General features: G+C 42.1%; 3 protein-coding genes across 9 annotated transcripts in view; 2 read left to right on the forward strand and 1 right to left on the reverse strand.

Annotated features, from left to right (window-relative positions):
- LOC118379326 (E3 ubiquitin-protein ligase RNF130-like) overlaps positions 1 to 2798 on the reverse strand; it is a 79224-nt gene extending 76426 nt beyond the window's left edge. The window contains exons 1-2 of one of the 7 annotated variants that reach the window (XM_035766344.2): positions 2457 to 2729; positions 1449 to 1906 (exon numbers count right to left, since the gene is read on the reverse strand). In XM_035766344.2, coding sequence (XP_035622237.1) covers positions 1449 to 1716 — 268 coding nt within the window. In that variant the 5' untranslated portion in view covers positions 1717 to 1906; positions 2457 to 2729. Of the gene's footprint in view, positions 1 to 1448 lie in introns of all 7 variants that reach the window. The other 6 variants (XM_035766349.2, XM_035766382.2, XM_035766358.2 and 3 more) reach the window with 6 other exon arrangements.
- A 3325-nt stretch (positions 2799 to 6123) lies between these two features.
- LOC118379368 (proteinase-activated receptor 4-like) lies at positions 6124 to 12468 on the forward strand. The gene is given in 3 exon segments (XM_035766402.2): positions 6124 to 6711; positions 10477 to 11068; positions 11070 to 12468. Coding segments are annotated over 3 exon segments (1176 nt in total). The 5' UTR covers positions 6124 to 6605; the 3' UTR covers positions 11548 to 12468.
- Positions 12469 to 17898: 5430 nt separating this feature from the next.
- On the forward strand, positions 17899 to 19088 carry LOC118379444 (leukocyte cell-derived chemotaxin-2-like; the record flags this gene model as incomplete). The annotated part of the gene is given in 4 exon segments (XM_035766468.2): positions 17899 to 17980; positions 17983 to 18001; positions 18483 to 18634; positions 18922 to 19088. Coding segments are annotated over 4 exon segments (420 nt in total), but the record flags the coding sequence as incomplete, so codon positions are not given.
- Between the last annotated feature and the right edge of the window lie 1526 nt (positions 19089 to 20614).

A 20614-nucleotide genomic window follows, 5' to 3' on the forward strand; every position in this document is an offset into this window, starting at 1 on the left:
GAGGATCGGTGAAGATCGTAGGTTCACACCTACAATGCCAGAAAGATGATACCACCACCCCCCCCCCCAACGGTGGCATTATTGACATAGTACATCCCCATTGGTCTTTCGCTGCAATACACATGCGACAGTCTAAGGACCAGGATGATTCAGCTAAAACATTTAAGTTACCCACTATGTAATGTTCTACTACAGTAGCTTAGAGACCTGGTTAATGGTTGTTGGAGTAGGGGAGAAGTGGACCAAAAGAGAGTACAATGTTCATAGCTATAGGGTGAAATTATGCTCAGTAATGCAGTCACACACACACACACACACACACACACACACGCTTAGTTATTTAGGGGACGCTGCTGTTTAGTGTTTACCGAAAGCTGAGGAGGGAGACACAGGACAGCTGTATCCAGTCTGTTTACCACAACCAGATTAACCCGAAGGCACTGAAACAAGCAGCTTAGGGAAATGGGGCAAATATGAGTTTGCACAGCAAGGAGAGCCAAAAAGCCCATGTGAGCTTACAGGTTAAAATTTGAACAGAGAAGTTACCACTGTTTGCAAATCTTGAAAATGAGATAGTGCTCAGTTCAGAACAAAATAGAATGTGAATGAAAATCTCCAGGAAGTTGTCCATGTCAGAGATTTATTTTAATATTCTGAGAAATTAGTTTAGCTTCGCAGAAACATTGTCTATTTCCAACCAGTGGCCCCATAACCGGGGCGGGAGGGGAAATGCGACTACTGAAGAAAGAGTGTGATAATATTGCATCGTGAAATAACAGGAAAATATTGCCTAAACAATTGGGCATTTATTAATCCAGCAGCAGTTTGGTAGAAGGCCCTTCAAAAGGGTCTTTAACGTCACAGTAGTTTGTCACCGTGTGTCATTTGGTGAGGCACTGCATTTGTCTGGTTTACTGTGTGTGTCACTAGCAGAGTCAAATAGTTCAATGTTTTTATAGATAAAATTGCTTGACAAACTCAAACCTTGACCCTTATTCTTTTAAATGAGTGTCATAAGATGTTAGAGGTTATAAAAGGCTTTTAGAAATTATAACAAAAAGGGTCTCTGTATGAAAATTATTTCTCTCTCATTCACACACGGATGTTGATGATTACACAGATGCAATGTGTGGAACTTTAACATTTTATGGGAACAGGTTTCACTTAGAAGCAACGTGTGTGCGTATGTGGGTAGTATTATTGACACCTTGAGTACAAAAATACACTAATATAGAGTACAAAAACTAATGCATGCATTAATACCATACATTTTAACATGCATGCAATGATGCATCACTGCCGGTAAAAGGTAGGCTACAATGGATGCGTTTACAGTCAGCCGAATTCTTATCACAGAGCTGATTGGTCAAAAGACCAATTAGTTTACAAATATTTGAATTGTCTGCCTGTGTATAAGCAGCAAGTGTGGCACACTTGTGCCAACCTACCTCCATGATTCGGTGCAGGTGCAATCACGATTCCTTTCGCGTCCACTTTCGGTGAATTCTGTCCGTACATGCCATCGTCCTTGGTTAGAATTTGTTTAGGATTGCCTTTTGAGTCAAGTACGGTGGCATTGACCGTAGCACTAACATGGTCTTCCTTGCTGATGGTTTTGTCGGCACGGATCGACAGTATACATCTGGGCAGAACGAGCACCAACAAGACGACCGGGAGATAGCTGCATGGCGTTGCTGTGGTCCACCTCTTGGGCATCTTCGGAATGTCTTACTGTAATGTCCCCTTTACATCCAAGCTGTTATTCAGGGAATCGAACCACTCCAACGATTCCCCCCACACACACAAAAAAAAAAAGACAAGAGGCTCGGCGTCTTCCGTGTGGCGTCCCGTCATAAAAACATGCTGTGCTCTTCACACAGTTGTCTTATTCCAATACATGTGTAGCCTACACTTCATTTGGAACGAAGCAATACATAATAATAAAAGCGCACATTAGATCTGTAGAGACGAGCTGAAATAATGACATTAAATTGCTTTGGGAAGATGACAATATCCTTATGTTATAATTTTCTTATTTGCTGTCAATTGCTTAATATTACAAGGCAATCCATTTAACCTTTAATCGCATGAAAACCTAAGGAGAGACCTTTATTTGAATATCATAGGCTCTATATTAATGTCAACTATAATGCGCATGTGTATCGTTAGATTACTTAGCAGGCTATCCCGATAACAAATACATAAAATTAGAAGGTTATGAAAACCCTATAGACCGTATCCAGATTTTTAATAGCCGGCACGCTGTCTGAGTGGCAATGTCTTTCTAAAATATGCTAACGTTACAGCTGTGTATTATTGCCACAAGTGAACAGCTGTCATTACTGATGTGTTCACAATAGCGGGCCAATGATTGCCAGCTACCTTTGCTCGTAGCCACTAATGTAAAAAAAAATCGCATTGATTCACAGCTTCGAAAGCCATGACGCGGTACCTACCTTCTCCATTTCCTCGAACCAAAACGACATTGATACAAAACCTCTTCACTTGCTTTATTATTATGAACGTTCAGTGGCCCTTGCCATCAAAAAAACGATAATGCGATTCACTCTCTGGTCTTTGCCTTCTGGATTCACACAGCGCAAGCGCAGCGCGACTTAGAAGAGGACGACAGCTGCGCTTGTAGGCCTACCATCACGCCAACGTTCTCAATATCTGAAAAGACGGCCACCTGTAGATAGCCTTACAATCACCTCACCTGTCAACATTAATGGTACCGTTATTTAATCAATTATAGCCTACTGATAAAGCGTGGTTTGGTCACAGTGTCCCTCATATCCAATTGTAGGCAGTCAATTAGGTTAAACTTTTTCAAGACATGTTCTAAACTGGTAGGCTATAGTCTTATTGATTAGAGCAACCAATATGTCACTATCCTGCAGTGACAGGTTTATGCTATCAAAACCAAACTAAGCTATAAAGATCTCTTTATGTAGCCTAATCTTGTGAATTTTGAGATTGTATGAGTGTTTTCACCAAGGCCAATTTCGGGGAAAAGGGAGCAAAAGACATGCCAATCATCCAGACAAGGAGCACCTGCTCAAAGATGATGGATCCCATTCACACACAGTGTGTGTGTTACACTGTTCCAATCTGAACACAAAATGGCTTCCCTTGGTGTTCCACTACTTAGTCCATTTGCCACTATACCCTCTGGTCCCGCTCTATCCATTGTTGACAGGCTCTTGTATTTTTCCACCTGTGCTGTGCTCTGCACAAAAGCCAGTCGATTTAAAACGAACAGCCAACAGTAGACTCAGGATGAAGCGGGGGAGTTTGAGATGAGTCTCTCCAGTCCATGGCCAGTGTACAGACGTTCAGCCATTATTAAAATCATGACTAGGAGGAATATGAGGGATTCTGGCAGAGGAGGATAGGAGAGGGGGACTGATGGGGAGGAGAGGGAGAGTGTGGCGGAGGAGGACAGGAGAGAGGGAGAGTCTGGCAACAGGAGAGGAGCGAGTAAATAGTCTCCCCTTAGACCAGGCAGGTGGCTACATTGAGGGATCGGCTTACCTTTGGCAAGAAGAGAGCCCGCGGCCACCCGGGGCTCAGTGACAAGCTAATTTAAACATGTCGCTCGGGCTTGCTTCTGTTACTAAATCCGTGTGGCACTGGAGAGACCTGCTTAGGTGGAAAATGACTGAATGATATAAGATCTGATTCTCAATGGAGTCGTGCAGTAAAGATCAAAGAGGTGCAGTAGAGAGATGTCTGGGTTGTCGTTACAGTACATCAAACCTGGATACTGTTATGTATGGCTGGATGGCTGTGAACTAAATCACCGAAGCTTTGGTGGGCGTTTGAAGTTACAGTAAATTAGGAACGATGGGCTGTTTAACGACAGCATCTTCGAGATGTCACTCCTGATATGACAGAAAAACTAAGGGGGCGACATGCTGTCTACTTTAACTGAAGTAAATAAAGGTGTCAGAGCTGTCTCTGATATAAAATATCTGTTTTTGCCTTAGAAACATTGATTGTGCCTGTCATTTGTTTTTATGTAGGTATTCTTTCGCTTCCTCTGCCCTCTTATCAGTAGTGGAATTAGGTTTGAGATGTCCTATATTAATACATACCACTGTTTCTGTCTTGCTGACGTTCTGTTGAATCAGAGACTGCGTGCAGGGCCTACAGGCAACGGAGTATTTTCCAAATTCCACCCACATATTTTCTCAGCTCAAGAAAACAGTTGCGTTTTTTACTTTTGTTTGTCAAGACTGACCTCTGGTGGTTGAAGTAGGTAACAGTGAACAGTCTGGAAAATGCCAAACAGAACTCCACAACATTTTGTCTTGTAATTTCCTGTTTATGTGAATTAAATACAGACCAACAATACTCTATTAGGCAAAAGTGACTTCTAAGAAATTAATACTTTTGTTAATTCTGTAAAAAAAAAAAAAATCTACATCCATTCTCGTCTGTAGACTATTAAAACAATGAATTAGGTCGAATGAAAATTACAATGTAGTTCTGTCCAGTTTGCATGTGGGCATTTCTATATAAAAAAGCCCCATTAACATTAACGTGAAGTTCATAGAAGCACAACACATTTGTGTCAAATGAAAGATAAGGCTCTATATTTGGTGAGAAAATAAGAGATATACACTGGGGTCCAAAATGATTGACACCCTTGTTAAATATGACCACTAATGTCTGTATAAAGTAAATTCTTCAAATAGTGAGTTATATTGTATGCTACAAACAGGGGAAATTATATTAGGTTATACTAATACAGACCAACATGAAAGATATTTTGATTTACAAGTACACATTTGTTTTTCAAAAGGTAGGGGTCAAACTTACTGACACCACTACAGATTCTTATAAATAAAGTAAGTTTAGTATTTGGTCCCACATTCCTAGTCTGCAGTGACTAAATCTTGTGACTCTACAAACGTGTTGGATGCATTGGCAGTTCATTTTGGTTGTGTTTCAGATTATTTTGTGCCCAATGTAAATACATGGTAAATAATGTATTGTGTCATTTTGGTGTCACTTTTATTGTAAATAAGAATAGAATATGTTTCGAAACACTTCTACATTATGCTACCATTATTACTGATAACCATGAATTAATCACGAATAATGATGAGTGAGAACGCTGCAGAGAGTCAAATATCATAATACCCAAGGCATGCTAACATTCCCTGTCATTGTAATGGTGAGGTAAGCATGTCTTGGGGGTATGATATTTGTGCCTTTGTAATGTTGTATTGGTCAATCAGTAGTTTTTGTTTGGTACTTTTAAAGTGTCTCAGCGTCATTCTGTTACCATGGAATTGACCGTGTGTCAGCTATGATCAAAGTCCAACCACACAACTGTCGTATGGTTAGGTATGGTATGGTTTGTTATGGTTTGCTATGGTATGGTTTGGAATGGTTCGGTATGTGTGCAGATTAAGGACTAACTGCACAAATATGTTCAATTGGTGCCACAATCCTAAAGAGGAGCAATAAACTAAGCTATGTAAACAATAATCCAGGTCTCACATAAAAGCAATAGTTGGATATTTCTTCATTCTGTCTTTGGGTGGAAAGCACATCCTCTATGCCCAGTGCATGATTATTGACATACTGTAAGCTTATTCCGAAGAACGACAGGAATGTCTTTCTTCTGGCATCAACACCTGAGGGGCTTTTTGTGGCTTGTGTTTTAAATGGTGTCTGAAGATGCACTATTGAGTCCAGTATGGATTAGAAAAAGATTGCTAAAAGGGAGAGGATGGGGAGTGTGTCGGCGTTGCTTAGGACAGGATATTTCAATGAACGTCAGAGCATGGAGCTCTTGAACACAATGACACTTACCTATGAAGTATGTGTTTGTGTGTTTTTTAATGTGTTTGTGTGTGACTGCCACTATAGAGACAGTCACTGCAATACAAGTGGACTTGGTAAGAAAAGAACCAGCTCTACACCGCCACTTCAGATTCAAATTTCAGACTGCATCTCCTTTCATCAAGTGGATTTGGTACTCACACAACTCCAGTCAGAGGCTATATGCTCTCTCTAATTCTCTCTTTCTTTCTCTCTCTCTCTCTCTCTCTCTCTCGGAGGACCTGAGCCCAAGGACCGTGCCCCAGGACGACCATGATGACTCCTTGCTGTCCCCAGTCCACCTGACTGTGCTGCTGCTCCAGTTTCAACTGTTCTGCCTTGTTATTATTCGACCATGCTGGTCATTTATGAACATTTGAACATCTTGGCCATGTTCTGTTATAATCTCCACCCGGCACAGCCAGAAGAGGACTGGCCACCCCACATAGCCTGGTTCCTCTAGGTTTCTTCCTAGGTTTTTGCCTTTCTAGGGAGTTTTTCCTAGCCACCGTGCTTCTACACCTGCATTGCTTGCTGTTTGGGGTTTTAGGCTGAGTTTCTGTACAGCACTTTGAGATATCAGCTGATGTACGAAGGGCTATATAAATAAAATTTGATTGATTGATTGAAAACATATTACTGAGCAGGTGGTAATGGGAGGAGAGGCTGTGTAACACAGAGAAGAGAAAGGAAGGGAGAGGAGCGTGTGAGGCAGCTCTCTGCTTGCGGAAGTACCTTCTAGCCACAACTTACAGATCCTCTCCTGAACCATGGCTCTCTCTGCCCCAGCTGGGACTCTTATTTTGCTGTTCTTTCTCTCCTCTCTTCTACATGGCTGTTCCCCCTCTTCCACCACAGAGGAATGCACTGGCGTCCGTAAGTTGATGCATCTCTTCTTCATTCGAAACTCCCTTCTGACTTTTTTCCATCAGGCAAACCATTAACCGAGGCTTTATCATAAAACATTCAAAATGTGTGTGAATTTTTTGCGTGTAGGCGTTCATGTTCAATCTTACTCATCTTGTTTTTTTTGTTATGTTGAAGATATCAGCATGCAAGCTGAACATACCTCTTATCTACAGAGTAGGAATGTGTTCGCTGAAATGGGCCTGAGCTCTCTGGGAACTTTCACTATAGCCTGCCGCCTAGCTGTTATGGCTTAACAGCAGCAAGCATGAATTCCATGGCTGATTTGAAAAAATGTGTCCACAACACTGAGCCACTACCAGGGTTGGGTAGGCTACATTTCGAAATGTATTACCTTTTTTTTTTTTTTTACCTAATATTACATTTGGTCATGAAGAGCACATGTTCAACTTGATACAAAAAAAACATGTTTTCCCATCTCAAAAGATGAAATAAAACAAATATTATAGTAAGTGCCAAAAAAAGTAACAGGGTTGACCGTAACAGGGTTGACTATTTCATCTTAAATCAGCCATAAATACCCTTGTGACAGGGGGAATGTAAGCTTGTTGTCTGCAACAGAGTGGCAATTGAATCCAAGCTTCACCATTTTTTTAAATAAATGTTCAAACAAGTCTAGCCTGACTATCTAATGGGTAACACAGTTGACGTGCTATGCTCGACCCACACAGTTTTCCACCACTAAACATGGCCAAAAAGAGTAGAAACAACTCACCTGCTTTTACACTATGATTTGACTTTTAGATGTAACATTTTTCTTTTGAAATAAATATTTAAAAAGGAATAGATCCGCCATATTAAAACAACAGTCTAGTTCACGAGAAAGTGTTGACCTTAAAAAGGCATTAAGAAGAAGACAAGAAAGATCCATCAAATGCATATGGTGTGTCATCATAGTGGTCTGTGACTCGCTCAGGTGGAACAAACTTAAACTTTGAGGAAAAACGGCAAGGTGTCATAATGTATTTTTATTTCTCTCGCAAACATAATTTCTGAATTTAAAAGTAATCCAAGAAGTTAAGTTTTTCTAAAGTATCTGTAATCTGATTATAATATTTTATCTGGTAATGTAACTGTCACACCCTGACCTTAGAGATCCTTTTATTTCTCTATTTGGTTAGGTCAGAGTGTGACTAGGGTGTGGGTGGGCATTCTAGTTTTTCGTTTCTAGGTTGGCCTAGTATGGTTCCCAATCAGAGGCAGCTGTCTATCGTTGTCTCTGATTGGGGATCATATTTATGTAGCCTTTTTCCACCTGTTGTGTGTGTGGGATCTTGTTTTGTATTGTAGACTTTTTGCATTTCAAAGCAGCACATTAGTTTAGTTAGTCTTTACTGTTTCGTTGCTGGTTCACATTAATAAACATGATGGGAGCCTTCCGGGTGGCGCAGTGGTTAAGGGCGCTGTACTGCAGCGCCAGCTGTGCCACCAGAGACTCTGGGTTCGCACCCAGGCTCTGTCGTAATCGGCCGCGACCGGGAGGTCCGTGGGGCGACGCACAGTTGGCCTAGTGTCGTCCGGGTTAGTGAGGGTTTGGCCGGTAGCGCTAACCAAGGCTGCCAGGTGCACAGTGTTTCCTCCGACACATTGGTGCGGCTGGCTTCCGGGTTGGATGCGCGCTTTCAACCTTCGTCTCTCCCGAGCCCGTTACGGGAGTTGTAGCGATGAGACAAGATAGTAGCTACTAAACAATTGGACACCACGAAAAAGGGGTAATTTAAAAAAAAAATAAACATGATGAACGCCTTCCACGCTGCACCTTGGTCCAATCCTTCCAACAACGATTGTTACAGTAACTGATAAGTTAAGTTAAGTATTTTGGGGGTAATCAGATGACATGTAACTCCTCAACTCTGGCCACTATATGCTCAACTTTAGACCTATAACAGTGCTAAATCTGGATACCAAAATATAAATTTGCATTTTACCACACTTAGTACTGTTATTAGGTTAATGCACATTAACTCTCAACTTTCCAGCTCACATAGATGAATATTTATTAAGCATCCAGGTCTCAAAGGGGACATGTGGTCATTATGAGCTTTCAGCTGCAGAGTAAATGTCAATTACACAGTTAAGGGGTTATTTGTTCAGCATCTAGAGGATCTGCTCGAGGATGTGATGAGTCAAGCTGACCTTTGGACACACCACGGACCACTTTAATGTTCTTGCTAGATCCCTCCCATGACCCTAGCGTCTTTTGAAGCTGATGAGACACATTTTTTCTTAATAGGTAGGTTTCCATTGAAATTGGCCACAGATGTCATGTGAATATAAAGAAAATATGTGCATTTTCCCACCAGTGGTGTGTTTCCGCCAAACTAGTGTTGAGCAATTAGTGCTTTTTGAGGTTGTTTTGGTTAGATTATAAAAAAAGTTTTTTTATTTCGGTTTTGATTATTTGAGTTGAATGCTGTAACAGAATAAATAAAAGTCCCATGATGGTAGTGACTGACGAATGCTTTTCACTTATTAACCATCATTTATTCACATTGCTTTAACACATGTTAAATTTGCAAGAAAATTAACACAGTTGACATTGAGAGAACGTTCCTTTACAAACTGATATTTTGGCATACTGTAGTATTTCGTACTGTTCTTGATAGCTTTTTGATGTTCTCCATATTGTGGTTTGATATTTCAATGGATTTTCAGAGTACTAGAGAAACTGCAATATGCGCCTTGAGCTCACAGAAAAAAACTGAACCAGATGAAATTCAAATACTCAACTTACATTGGTCAATTATTATTTTAAAAAACGAAATAACTGTTGTTTTGGTTAATCGCTCAGCACTACACCAAATGGACTTGTTGCAGATCAACATCACTGTGTGAAAACATACTGCACACATATTTGACATTTTTTTGCTTTAAGTTTTCATGTACAGAATAAAAATCTGAAGTTCAATGCGTTTCCATCACATTTTCATCTCACATTTCAACAAAAACTTAAATAGTAAATGTACCTACTCTAGTCTTTGCATGTGTGCTCCAGCCAACAGCTTGCAGATACAGTACAGGTAGTCTAGCGTACATTATGCGCGAGAATATTTTTATGGCAGTCAAGCACTGATCATCATGTCGACCATAACGGTATTTTGTGACACATTTTTAAGACCTTTTTTAGGCAAACTACTTCCATATATACTTTGATTCATTTTTTAAACTGGTACTGGGCTACCTTCAGACAAGTCGTGTTCCTGAGAGTCATCTTACCGTAGAGGGGTCTGTAGTTTGTAGGCCAAACCTTTAGGATGCTACAGATGTCTTCCTGAGAAGACCGTTTCCATCACAGCTGTCATGAATTGTTTTTATATGATATGACTTTACTTGCATAAAAACTATGGATGGAAACGTGGTTAATGTGTTAAATCCTAGCTTGAGATCCTCGTGAGTAACTCAATGTTTCACCCAAATCTCCCTTTGACATCACGACATGATTTAAATACGTGAAAGTCTTGCAAGCTTAACAAAGTGGGCTGAATCCTAATTTGAGATATGCCCAGCTCAATCTTTTGTGTAAATCACATATTCATGTGTACAAACTGTTTATATCAAATGAAATATATTGACAAACTTGTAATGTAAGCCCACACTAAATCCTTGAATCAACATACAGTACATGAAGTACAGTATACTGAGAATCATTGTATAATGCTTGTAGCATGTATAATGTCTAATGAATCCTCAAATCTTCTGTGCCTTCTTGGACAGGGCTGCGCTCCTTTACGCTGATGTCCAAGTGTAATTTCACCACCCTGAACGACAAGCAGATCAAGGAGGTGCAGGCTTCCACCTCTGTGCTCTACATACCCATCCTCTACATAATTACCTTCACTCTGGGCCTCCCGGCTAACCTCCTGGCACTGTGGGTCCTTCTGTTCCGTACCAAGAAGCTGCCCCACACCATCCTCCTCATCAACCTCGCCGCCACCGACCTCATGATACTGATGGTGCTCCCTTTCCGCATCGTCTACCACTTACAGGGCAACGACTGGGCCTTCGGTGAGCCATTCTGCCGCGTGGTCACGGCGCTCTTCTACGGCAACATGTACGGCTCGGTGCTGTGTCTGGCATTCATCGCTGTGGACCGGTACGTGGCTTTGGTGCACCCTTTCGGTGCCAAGACCCTCCGCAGCCACCGCACCTCTTTCTACATGAGCCTATGTGTGTGGGTGGTGGTGTTGGCTGCCATGCTGCCTCTCCTCATCTCGTGCCAGTCCTACACACTGGATGAGCCGCGCATCACAACCTGCCATGACGCGCTGCCTGAGGAGGTGCACGAGAACTACTTCCTGCCCTACTTCCACACTCTTTTTACTCAGCTTCCTGCTCCCCCTTCTGGTCGTCCTCTACTGCTACGTCTCTGTGATACGCACCCTGGTGGCAGGAGGCCAGCGCTACGCCCACGCCATGCGCGTCACCATGTTGGTCCTGGTGGTGTTTGTGGGCTGCCTGCTGCCCAGCAACGTCCTCCTCCTCCTGCACTACTCAGACTCCTATCTGGTGGACAATGGAGAGGACCTGTATGTGCCATACATGGTTAGCCTAGCCATTAGCACGTTGAATAGCTGCATCGACCCCTTCATCTTCTACTACATCTCCGACGACTTCAGGGACAAGGTCGTGATGGTGCTGTGTTGCCACGGCAACAACGGGAGAGACTCGTCCACGGGGAATCAGGTGGCCTATTCGTCCTCCATAAAGGGGACACAAAGGTCAAAGGTCATACTGCTGTCCATGTCTAGTCAGAGGCCGGGGACGCCAGAGGGGGAGGCAGCATGAGGCCAATAGGCAATAGCGGCCTAGACGTATAGACACCTAGATCAGACTCAGGCTCACTCCATTGTTGTGGCACGCAATGTTTTCCTATGGTATATGTGAGACGTCTCATGTATACACATTCAGTGACTTGGTATACACAGCTATACCAGATGTGAGGACTTGTCATAGACAACTCCAAATGGATGGTCTTCCTTTGCCATTTCCGTGCCATTCCCATAAACAAGCAGTCAATGGAGGGAGGTGGAGGATTAAGTCTTTAGGAATCATCACGTAGGGATACAGTTTTTGTCATGACAGAAGTAAAGGGCACTGGAGATAGGGGTGAGGGCTAGTGGGTCTGGACAGGTGTGATATAGTTGTTTGTATTTGTATCTTTTGTATTGTTTAGGCGAATATCCTACTATAGATTCTTTACTGACAAGAATATCTCAGAGTACAGAATCAGCAGTACAGTATTACAGCTATGTGGTAATTGTCTGCGGAATATAGACTGCATAGCTTGTAGCTGTGAGGTCACCAACAGCTTATCACGTAAGTGATGCCACCATTTGTTTCTATTTAGACTTTTTGGCCGAATTCAGGCTTGTCCATGTAAAAATGGGCAGGCATCTGGAATGCATTCTGTTTATACCAGGTGTGACTGACTGCTTATGTCTGGAACCAATTAAAGTTTTGGACATTTCCTTCATGAATTATAGATCCTAGAGTATGTTTTCAAGGTAAAGTATTTAGTTACTAAAACATCATGTGGCTTTGTCTGAATGTGTACCGTTAATTTAGTAATTAAAAATATACAACACCCAGTAAATGTTTCTGATTGAATATTTGAACTTGTATTGCTTCCACTGGTATTTGTTTACCAACATTTGCAATGGAAGTATGGGGTATTATGCTTACAAGATATCCACAGGTTCATTTCCTTTCCGTAAAGTTGTATTGACTTTTTTTTTTTAAGTGATGGTACTTTTATTCGTGCTTCAGAATTTTATAGGATGCATCACCCCAAACATATTTTTCACACTCAAACTCTCTGTCATCACTTGAGTAGAAACCAAATGTGTCCTTTGTTAATCTGGTGACAATGCTTTTGTTCAAAATCAAACAGAGGGATGCTTCCTTGTCGACTCTGGAGCTAAGGCATACACAGTTCACAGGAAAACAGAGGGCAGAGAACAAGGCCAAGCGTTCGCTGTGGAACATTCAGACAGCAGTCATACATCAAAACCAGCTCACACCCTCAGCATGTTAATAGTTCTGTTCATCGGTACTCTGAAACTCCATTGAAATATCAAACCACAATATGGAGAACATGAAAAGCTATCAAGAACAGTACGAAATACAACAGTATGCCAAAATATCCGTTTGTAAACTCAGCCAAAAAACGGAGCGTCCTCTCACTGTCAACTGTGTTAATTTTCAGCAAACTTAACATGTAAATATTTGTATGAACATAACAAGATTCAACAACAGACATAAACTGAACAAGTTCCACAGACATGTGACTAACGGAAATGGAATAATGTGTCCCTGAACAAATGGGGGGTCAAAATAAAAAGTAAGTCAGTATCTGATGTGGCCACCAGCTGCATTAAGTACTGCAGTGCATCTCCTCATGGACTGCACCAGATTTGCCAGTTCTTTCTGTGAGATGTTACCCCACTCTGCCACCAAGGCACCTACATGTTCCGGGACATTTCTTGGGGGAATGGCCCTAGCCCTCACCCTCCGATCCAACAGGACCCAGACGTGCTCAATGGGATTGAGATCCGGGCCCTTCGCTGGCCATGGCAGAACACTGACATTCCTGTCTTGCAGGAAATCACGCACAGAACAAGCAGTATGGCTGGTGGCATTGTCATGCTGGAGGGTCATGTCAGGATGAGTCTGCAGGAAAGGTACCACATGAGGGAGGACGTCATCCCTGTAATGCACAGCGTTGAGATTGCCTGCAATGACAACAAGCTCAGTCCGATGATGCTGTGACACACCGCTCCAGACCATGACGTACCCTCCATCTCCAAATCGATCCCGCTACAGAGTACAGGCCTCGGTGTAACGTTCATTCCTTCAACAATAAACGCGAATCCGACCACCACCCCTGGTGATACAAAACCGCGACTCGTCAGTGAAGAGCACTTTTTGCCAGTCCTGTCTGGTCCAGCGATGGTGGGTTTGTGTCCATAGGTGACATTGTTGCCGGTGATGTCTGGTGAGGACCTGCCTTACAACAGGCCTACAAGCCCTCAGTCCAGCCTCTCTCAGCCTATTGCAACTTGCCTACCTGGTTAAATAAAGGTAAAAAAATAAATAATTGTAAAGATGAAGGTGGTACCTTCGGGCATTTGGAAATTGCTACCAAGGATAAATCAGACTTGTGGAGGTCTACAATGTTTTTCCTGGCCTGAAGTCTTGGCTGATTTCTTTTGATTTTCCCATGATGTCAGGCAAAGAGTCACTGAGTTTGAAGGCAGTGTGTAATGTGGGAAAGTTCTCACTTTTATTTTTAACTAAATGCAATTTCCCAGGCAAACATTTTGCTAGTACTGTCTGGGAGTCATCTGAGAGAGGGGCTTATTTGGAGGAGCTTGATGGGCAGAATGTGTAACCTGAAAACAAGCTGTTAATGGCTGAGAGGGAAATCTCTTTATTATTAGTCTATTAATTTATTGTTACAAATCCCTTTTGGCCCGACAGTCTAGGTGGGGGGGGATGGTAATGAGACCCGTAACATAACTCATGCAAATTATAATAGTGACAAAGTCAAAGTGAGAACTAAATAACTACGACAACTGAGATCTACCGTCAAACTCAGGGTTTATTAGTAAACACACAGTAATGGGGGGAGCAGGAAAAGGGGCTGAGCTGGACCCAAGGAAAGAAACAATAAGTATAAAAAACAAAAAACAAAGCTAGACTAGCCTACTTTAACAACAGCTAACTAACTAACCAAAAATACAGTGGGTGGTCCACCCAGTTCTAACTAGTGTATTTAACTAAGTTTACCTACGGGTAGTGTATGCCCATGGGCAACTTGTCTTAGTTTCCCCTTTTCCCACCAGCAATCAAACACCATAACCAAAAACAATACTCACAGGTGATGACAAAGTGATATGGAGGTGTTAATACACAAAGCGAGTGAAACACAGAGACCTACAGACATGGCATTTACAGAGAGGTTGAGCTCCTGAGCAAACAACTGACAGGGTTTTTAAACCAAGGGAAAGGAACTGTGATTGGGTAGGAAACAGGAGGAGGTGTGTCTTCTGATTGATGATTGGATTGGTGACTGATTGGGGAGTGATGATTTTCACCTGTGAGGGGAGACGGAGAGAAAACAACACAGGATACATACACACACACACACACAGGATACTGGTATCCGTAACACTCCCACCCTTAAAAGAGCAACCCTAGGGATTGCGACTACAGTATTTAAATGAATACTCACAACAACAACGCAACAACCTTGCAATACATACAACAATCATTACACACGAGACGAAGCATCCGCAAACACATTATCAGAACCCTTTTTGTGGCGGATCTCCAAATTATAATTCTGTACAATCAGCGCCCAAAGCATAAGGCGCTGGTTCTGGTTGTACATTCGGTGGAGAAAAACTAAGGGGTTATGGTCAGTATATACAATCACTGGTAGGGCACTGGAACCAATATATACTTCAAAGTATTGCAGAGCCAACAACAAAGCAAGAGCTTCTTGTTCTATTGTCGCATAGTTTGTTTGACATTTATACAATTTACCAGAAAAATAACAAACGGGATGATCTACTCCACTCTTGTCCTGCTGCAGTAGAACAGCACCAGCACCTCTGGCACTAGCATCTACCTCAAGCTTGAACGGTTGTTCAAAATCTGGAGCAGCAAGTACAGGGGTACTACATAAGAGTGCTTTCGCTGATTCAAAAGCTCTCTTACAATCAGGGGACCACACAAATGATTTAGCCGGACTGAACAAATCGGTCAATGGAGCAACTACAGCAGAGACATTTTTACAGAAGCTAAGGTAGTAGCCAACCATCCCTAAAAAGCGGCGTAGCTCTCGTCTGGTGGTAGGTGCAGGGAATGCAGTTATAGCCAAGACCTTGGCATCAACAGGGCGCACCTGTCCATGGCCAACCTCTTTGCCGAGATAGGTAACAGTAGCCTTCCCAAACTCGCACTTTGCCAAGTTCAGGGTTAGAGAAGCAGCTGCCAACCGTTCACATACTACCCTTAGAGAGTCAACATGATCTGACGAATCAGACGAATAAATCACTAGGTCATCAAGGTATGCTCCACAATTAGGAACGCCAGCTAATACGGAGTTAACCAGTCGTTGGAAAGTGGCTGGTGCATTTCGCATCCCAAAAGCCATGACTGAGTACTGTAGGAAGTTGTCTGGGGTCACAAAGGCAGAAATCTCAGAAGCACGTAAAGTTAACGGCACCTGCCAGTAACCTTTTAAGAGGTCCAACTTAGTTACATACTTAGCAGCACCAATAGTGTCGATACAGTCGTCCAGTCTGGGTAACGGGAACGAATCTGGCATTGTGACAGAATTTACCTTTCGATAATCCGTACATAACCTGGACGTACCATCAGGTTTAGGAACCAGAATGCAAGGAGAACTCCAAGGGCTGGAACTTGGCGTAGCCAGGTCATTCTCCAACAAATATTTCACCTCATCCCTCATTATCTTCCTCTTGGAAGCGTTGATACGATATGGGTGTTGCTTGATAGGTGTAGCATTTCCAACATTAATGTCATGTTCCAACACGTTTGTGCGAGTGCAGCATTTCTGAGTTGGGCAATCTAACACACTGCTGCTGAGTATTGCGCAACTCCAAGCCATCAACATCATCAATATGACAGTCCACTATGATAGCAGTAGTAGCAGAGGAGATAGCAGTACCTTCCTCTGTTTTTGAACTCTCTAACTGTGTGATGGGTCGGGTGTGGTAAGCTTTCAACATGTTAATGTGACACACACAAGATTGGCGTTGTCTATCTGGAGTTTGAAGCACATAGTCAGTTTCACTTATTTTCTTTTCAATTAAATAAGGACCAGAGAAACGAGCTGACAGTGAAGATCCTGGAACAGGTAATAACACCAGTACTTGGTCACCTGGCTGTAGTGGACGAGAAACAGCCTGTTTATCATAGTGTCTTTCCATGCTCCTCTGTGAGGAAGACAGAGCTTCCTTTGCGAGAGCACAAGCTTGGTGTAGGCGCTCACGAAAGCGACTAACGTAGTCCAACACATTCTCATCTCTGGTACACAACTCTTGGGACAAGAACGGTTCAAATCAAATCAAATCAAATGTATTTATATAGCCCTTCGTACATCAGCTGATATCTCAAAGTGCTGTACAGAAACCCAGCCTAAAACCCCAAACAGCAAACAATGCAGGTGTAAAAGCACGGTGGCTAGGAAAAACTCCCTAGAAAGGCCAAAACCTAGGAAGAAACCAAGAGAGGAACCAGGCTATGTGGGGTGGCCAGTCCTCTTCTGGCTGTGCCGGGTAGAGATTATAACAGAACATGACCAAGATGTTCAAATGTTCATAAATGACCAGCATGGTCGAATAATAATAAGGCAGAACAGTTGAAACTGGAGCAGCAGCACAGTCAGGTGGACTGGGGACAGCAAGGAGCCATCATGTCAGGTAGTCCTGGGGCACGGTCCTAGGGCTCAGGTCCTCCGAGAGAGAGAAAGAAAGAGAGAATTAGAGAGAGCATATGTGGGGTGGCCAGTCCTCTTCTGGCTGTGCCGGGTGGAGATTATAACAGAACGTGGCCAAGATGTTCAAATGTTCATAAATGACCAGCATGGTTGAATAATAGTAAGGCAGAACAGTTGAAACTGGAGCAGCAGCATGGCCAGGTGGACTGGGGACAGCAAGGAGTCATCATGTCAGGTAGTCCTGGGACATGGTCCTAGGGCCCAGGCCAGTTGAAACTGGAGCAGCAGCATGGTCCTAGGGCTCAGGTCCTCCGAGAGAGAGAAAGAAAGAGAGAAGGAGAGAATTAGAGAACGCACACTTAGATTCACACAGGACACCGAATAGGACAGGAGAAGTACTCCAGATATAACAAACTGACCCTAGCCCCCCGACACATAAACTACTGCAGCATAAATACTGGAGGCTGAGACAGGAGGGGTCAGGAGACACTGTTCTTTAAGGACTTTCATTGGTCTTCTCACTGTGTGACCAAACATTAGTTCAGCCTGGCTGAAACCTAGGGACTCCTGCACAGTTTCACGAGCAGCAGGCAAAACTAGTGGAAAAGAATATCAGCATAAAAGGGTTTCCTCCTTAGTCAACTTATCTGTTGTCCATCTAATCTCTATCTGTGTTGCCAGAGTGTGAGATGGCAAAGTTTGGTCAACTGTGTAGCAGAAATTCCTGTAACAGGAGGAGGACAGGGGACAAAGACAGTATGGAGCAAGCAGGTATGGCAAGTTAATGTATCAGTTTTTTATTTATTTTACCTTTATTTAACTAGGCAAGTCAGTTAAGAACAAATTCTTATTTTCAATGACAGCCTAGGAACAGTGAGTTAACTGCCTGTTCAGGGGAAGAACGACAGATTTGTACCTTGTCAGCTCAGGCATTTGAACTTGCAACCACTCTGGTTGCTAGTCCACCGCTCTAACCACTAGGCTGCCCTGCCACTCCTGGCTTAGCTTTATTTGACTGTCTGCAATTTACGTCATAATTTAGTTGGTAAGATGGTAACCACATAATAATTATTTCTAAGAACCAATTAGTACAATATTAATAATATAAATTTGATCTGAGACCCCTACTCTTACTGTACACAGTACAATACTCACAAAACAACAAGTGAAAACATACCATAGTGTCTGATTGAGAGACTGTGAATGCTTTGTGAATCCTTCTGCATTAACCCCTTCCACTCTCTATGTCCAGAACAGACCATGTGCATGAGGGCATTGACATTGTGTGTAACGACGGGGCCACAGTGTACGCTCCATTTGACGTGAAACTCAGCGGCAAAGTGACAGTGTACACAAACCCGAAGAAGGCAGCCATCAACGATGGGATCAACCTCAGTGGGGAGGGTCAGTGTCTACCCTGAATAATTTATTTTAATAGCCTGGAAGGAGATCAATAGTCTATCCTGAATTATTTGTTTTAATACCCTGGAAGGAGATCAATAATACTGTAAATGCTATTCCTATTTTAATAATGCATCTCAATGTAATGACTACTGTTTCACTGAGGTAGAGTACACACCGGCAACTAACGTGTCATGGCAGAATGAAATGGAAGAATATATGGCAAATTCATTGATTGACAGGTTGAATGATTGATTGATTGACTCACACTGTGATTTTCTGTCTTGCACGTCTGTGCTTTAAGCTGTTCTACGTGAAGCCTGACAGTTACTCTGGGGTGGTGAAGAAGGGCCAGAGGATTGGGACCCTGCTCCCCATGCAGAGTGTCTACCCAGGGATCACTTCTTACGTCCACGTCCAGATGTGTGACAAGTCCGACCCCACCAAGTACTTCTGATTGATTGGTTAAATAAATCATCTAAATGATCACAATGATAGGCCTTACTGTGTGAAAACATTACTTCATCCTTTTTTATTATTGTATGAAATACATAAATGTTGTAAACTTCTGAAATTACATTTTACATTCATTCTATATTGGAGTATAAACATAGCTTAAAGGGATAGTCCACCCGTCATGAATTGATCATATTCTGACCTCTTACCTTTATGATACTCCCACAACAAACAACATGTTGAAGTTTCAAAGAGCTCAACATGACATTTATCATTGATATGGGTTACTGGTTATACACTCCTATTCACTTCCTTGTTTATCTACATTAAACACATATCAGATGTCTTGTGATTGATACAAGGATATCAAAAAGCAAACCCATTATGCTGCTGTTATTGTTTTATGGGAAGTACTGGAGGCACGTGAGAGATTATAAAGCTGTCTTCAAGACAACGGTCTCTGGCAATAATTATGTTTACATTATATTCATAGATTAAGTGTTACAAGAAGGTGCCAAGTAGTGTGTGTGTGTGACCTTTGGCAGTGTTTACACAGTCATCGTATTAACCCAATTCTATATTTTTTTATATACAATACTTTTTTCTGACTGTCCACACTTAGTTTTATGTGACCCATATCAGATTTGCACATTTACGCTGATGTAGCCTTTGAAGTAGAATGCAGATTTAGCATGCACTTTTTGGTGGTTGTCATGGTAATGGCAGATCAACAGGCAGTTCAGTTATGATATTTTGCCCAATTATTGTCAAAAGAGCTGATCTGATAGGTTAAAATAGAAATTTGTGGGAAAAGATCAAAATTGGGCTGACTGTGTAAACACAGCCAATATTCTATCAAGATTGAGAACCGCATATGAATGTGATATAAATCGGAACTCAAAAGATCAGATAACATGTGTTTTTTTTTTGTGTTTAGACATTAGGTGTGTTTGCACAGATCTTTTGACCAATCAAATCATATCTTTGCCAATAATTTGGTCTCCTGTGTAAACGCAACTATAGTTTCCCACAATTTTTTATTTATTTTTTTATTTCACCTTTATAACCTCTTAAGGTTAAGGGGGCAGCATTTTCACTTTTGGATAAATAGCGTGCCCAATTTCAACTTCCTGCTACTCATGGAATATAAGATATGCATATTATTAGTATATGTGGATAGAAAACACTCTGAAGTTTCTAAAACTGTTTGAATCATGTCTGTGAGTTTAACATAACTTATGTAGCAGGCAAAACCCAGAGGACCAACTGCTAAGAATTATTATAATGTTTTTGTCTCTGACTGTACCCTCCGTTGTCTTTGCCAAGGGATATTTGATAGGAACCATTTTTCAGTTCCTACCACTTCCACTGGATGTCACCAGTCTTTGGAATGTGGTTGAGGTTATTCATTTGTGCAACGAAGAAGAAGCATATCCTGGAACAGCGTTACACTATTGAGAGTTGCGCAAGACGTAAAAAGGAGCATGGTTTGTTTACTTGCTGTATTGAATGCAGATTGCCCCGTCT

Source organism: Oncorhynchus keta, chromosome 4, assembly GCF_023373465.1.
Source record: "Oncorhynchus keta strain PuntledgeMale-10-30-2019 chromosome 4, Oket_V2, whole genome shotgun sequence".
Classification (NCBI taxonomy): Eukaryota; Metazoa; Chordata; class Actinopteri; order Salmoniformes; family Salmonidae; genus Oncorhynchus; species Oncorhynchus keta.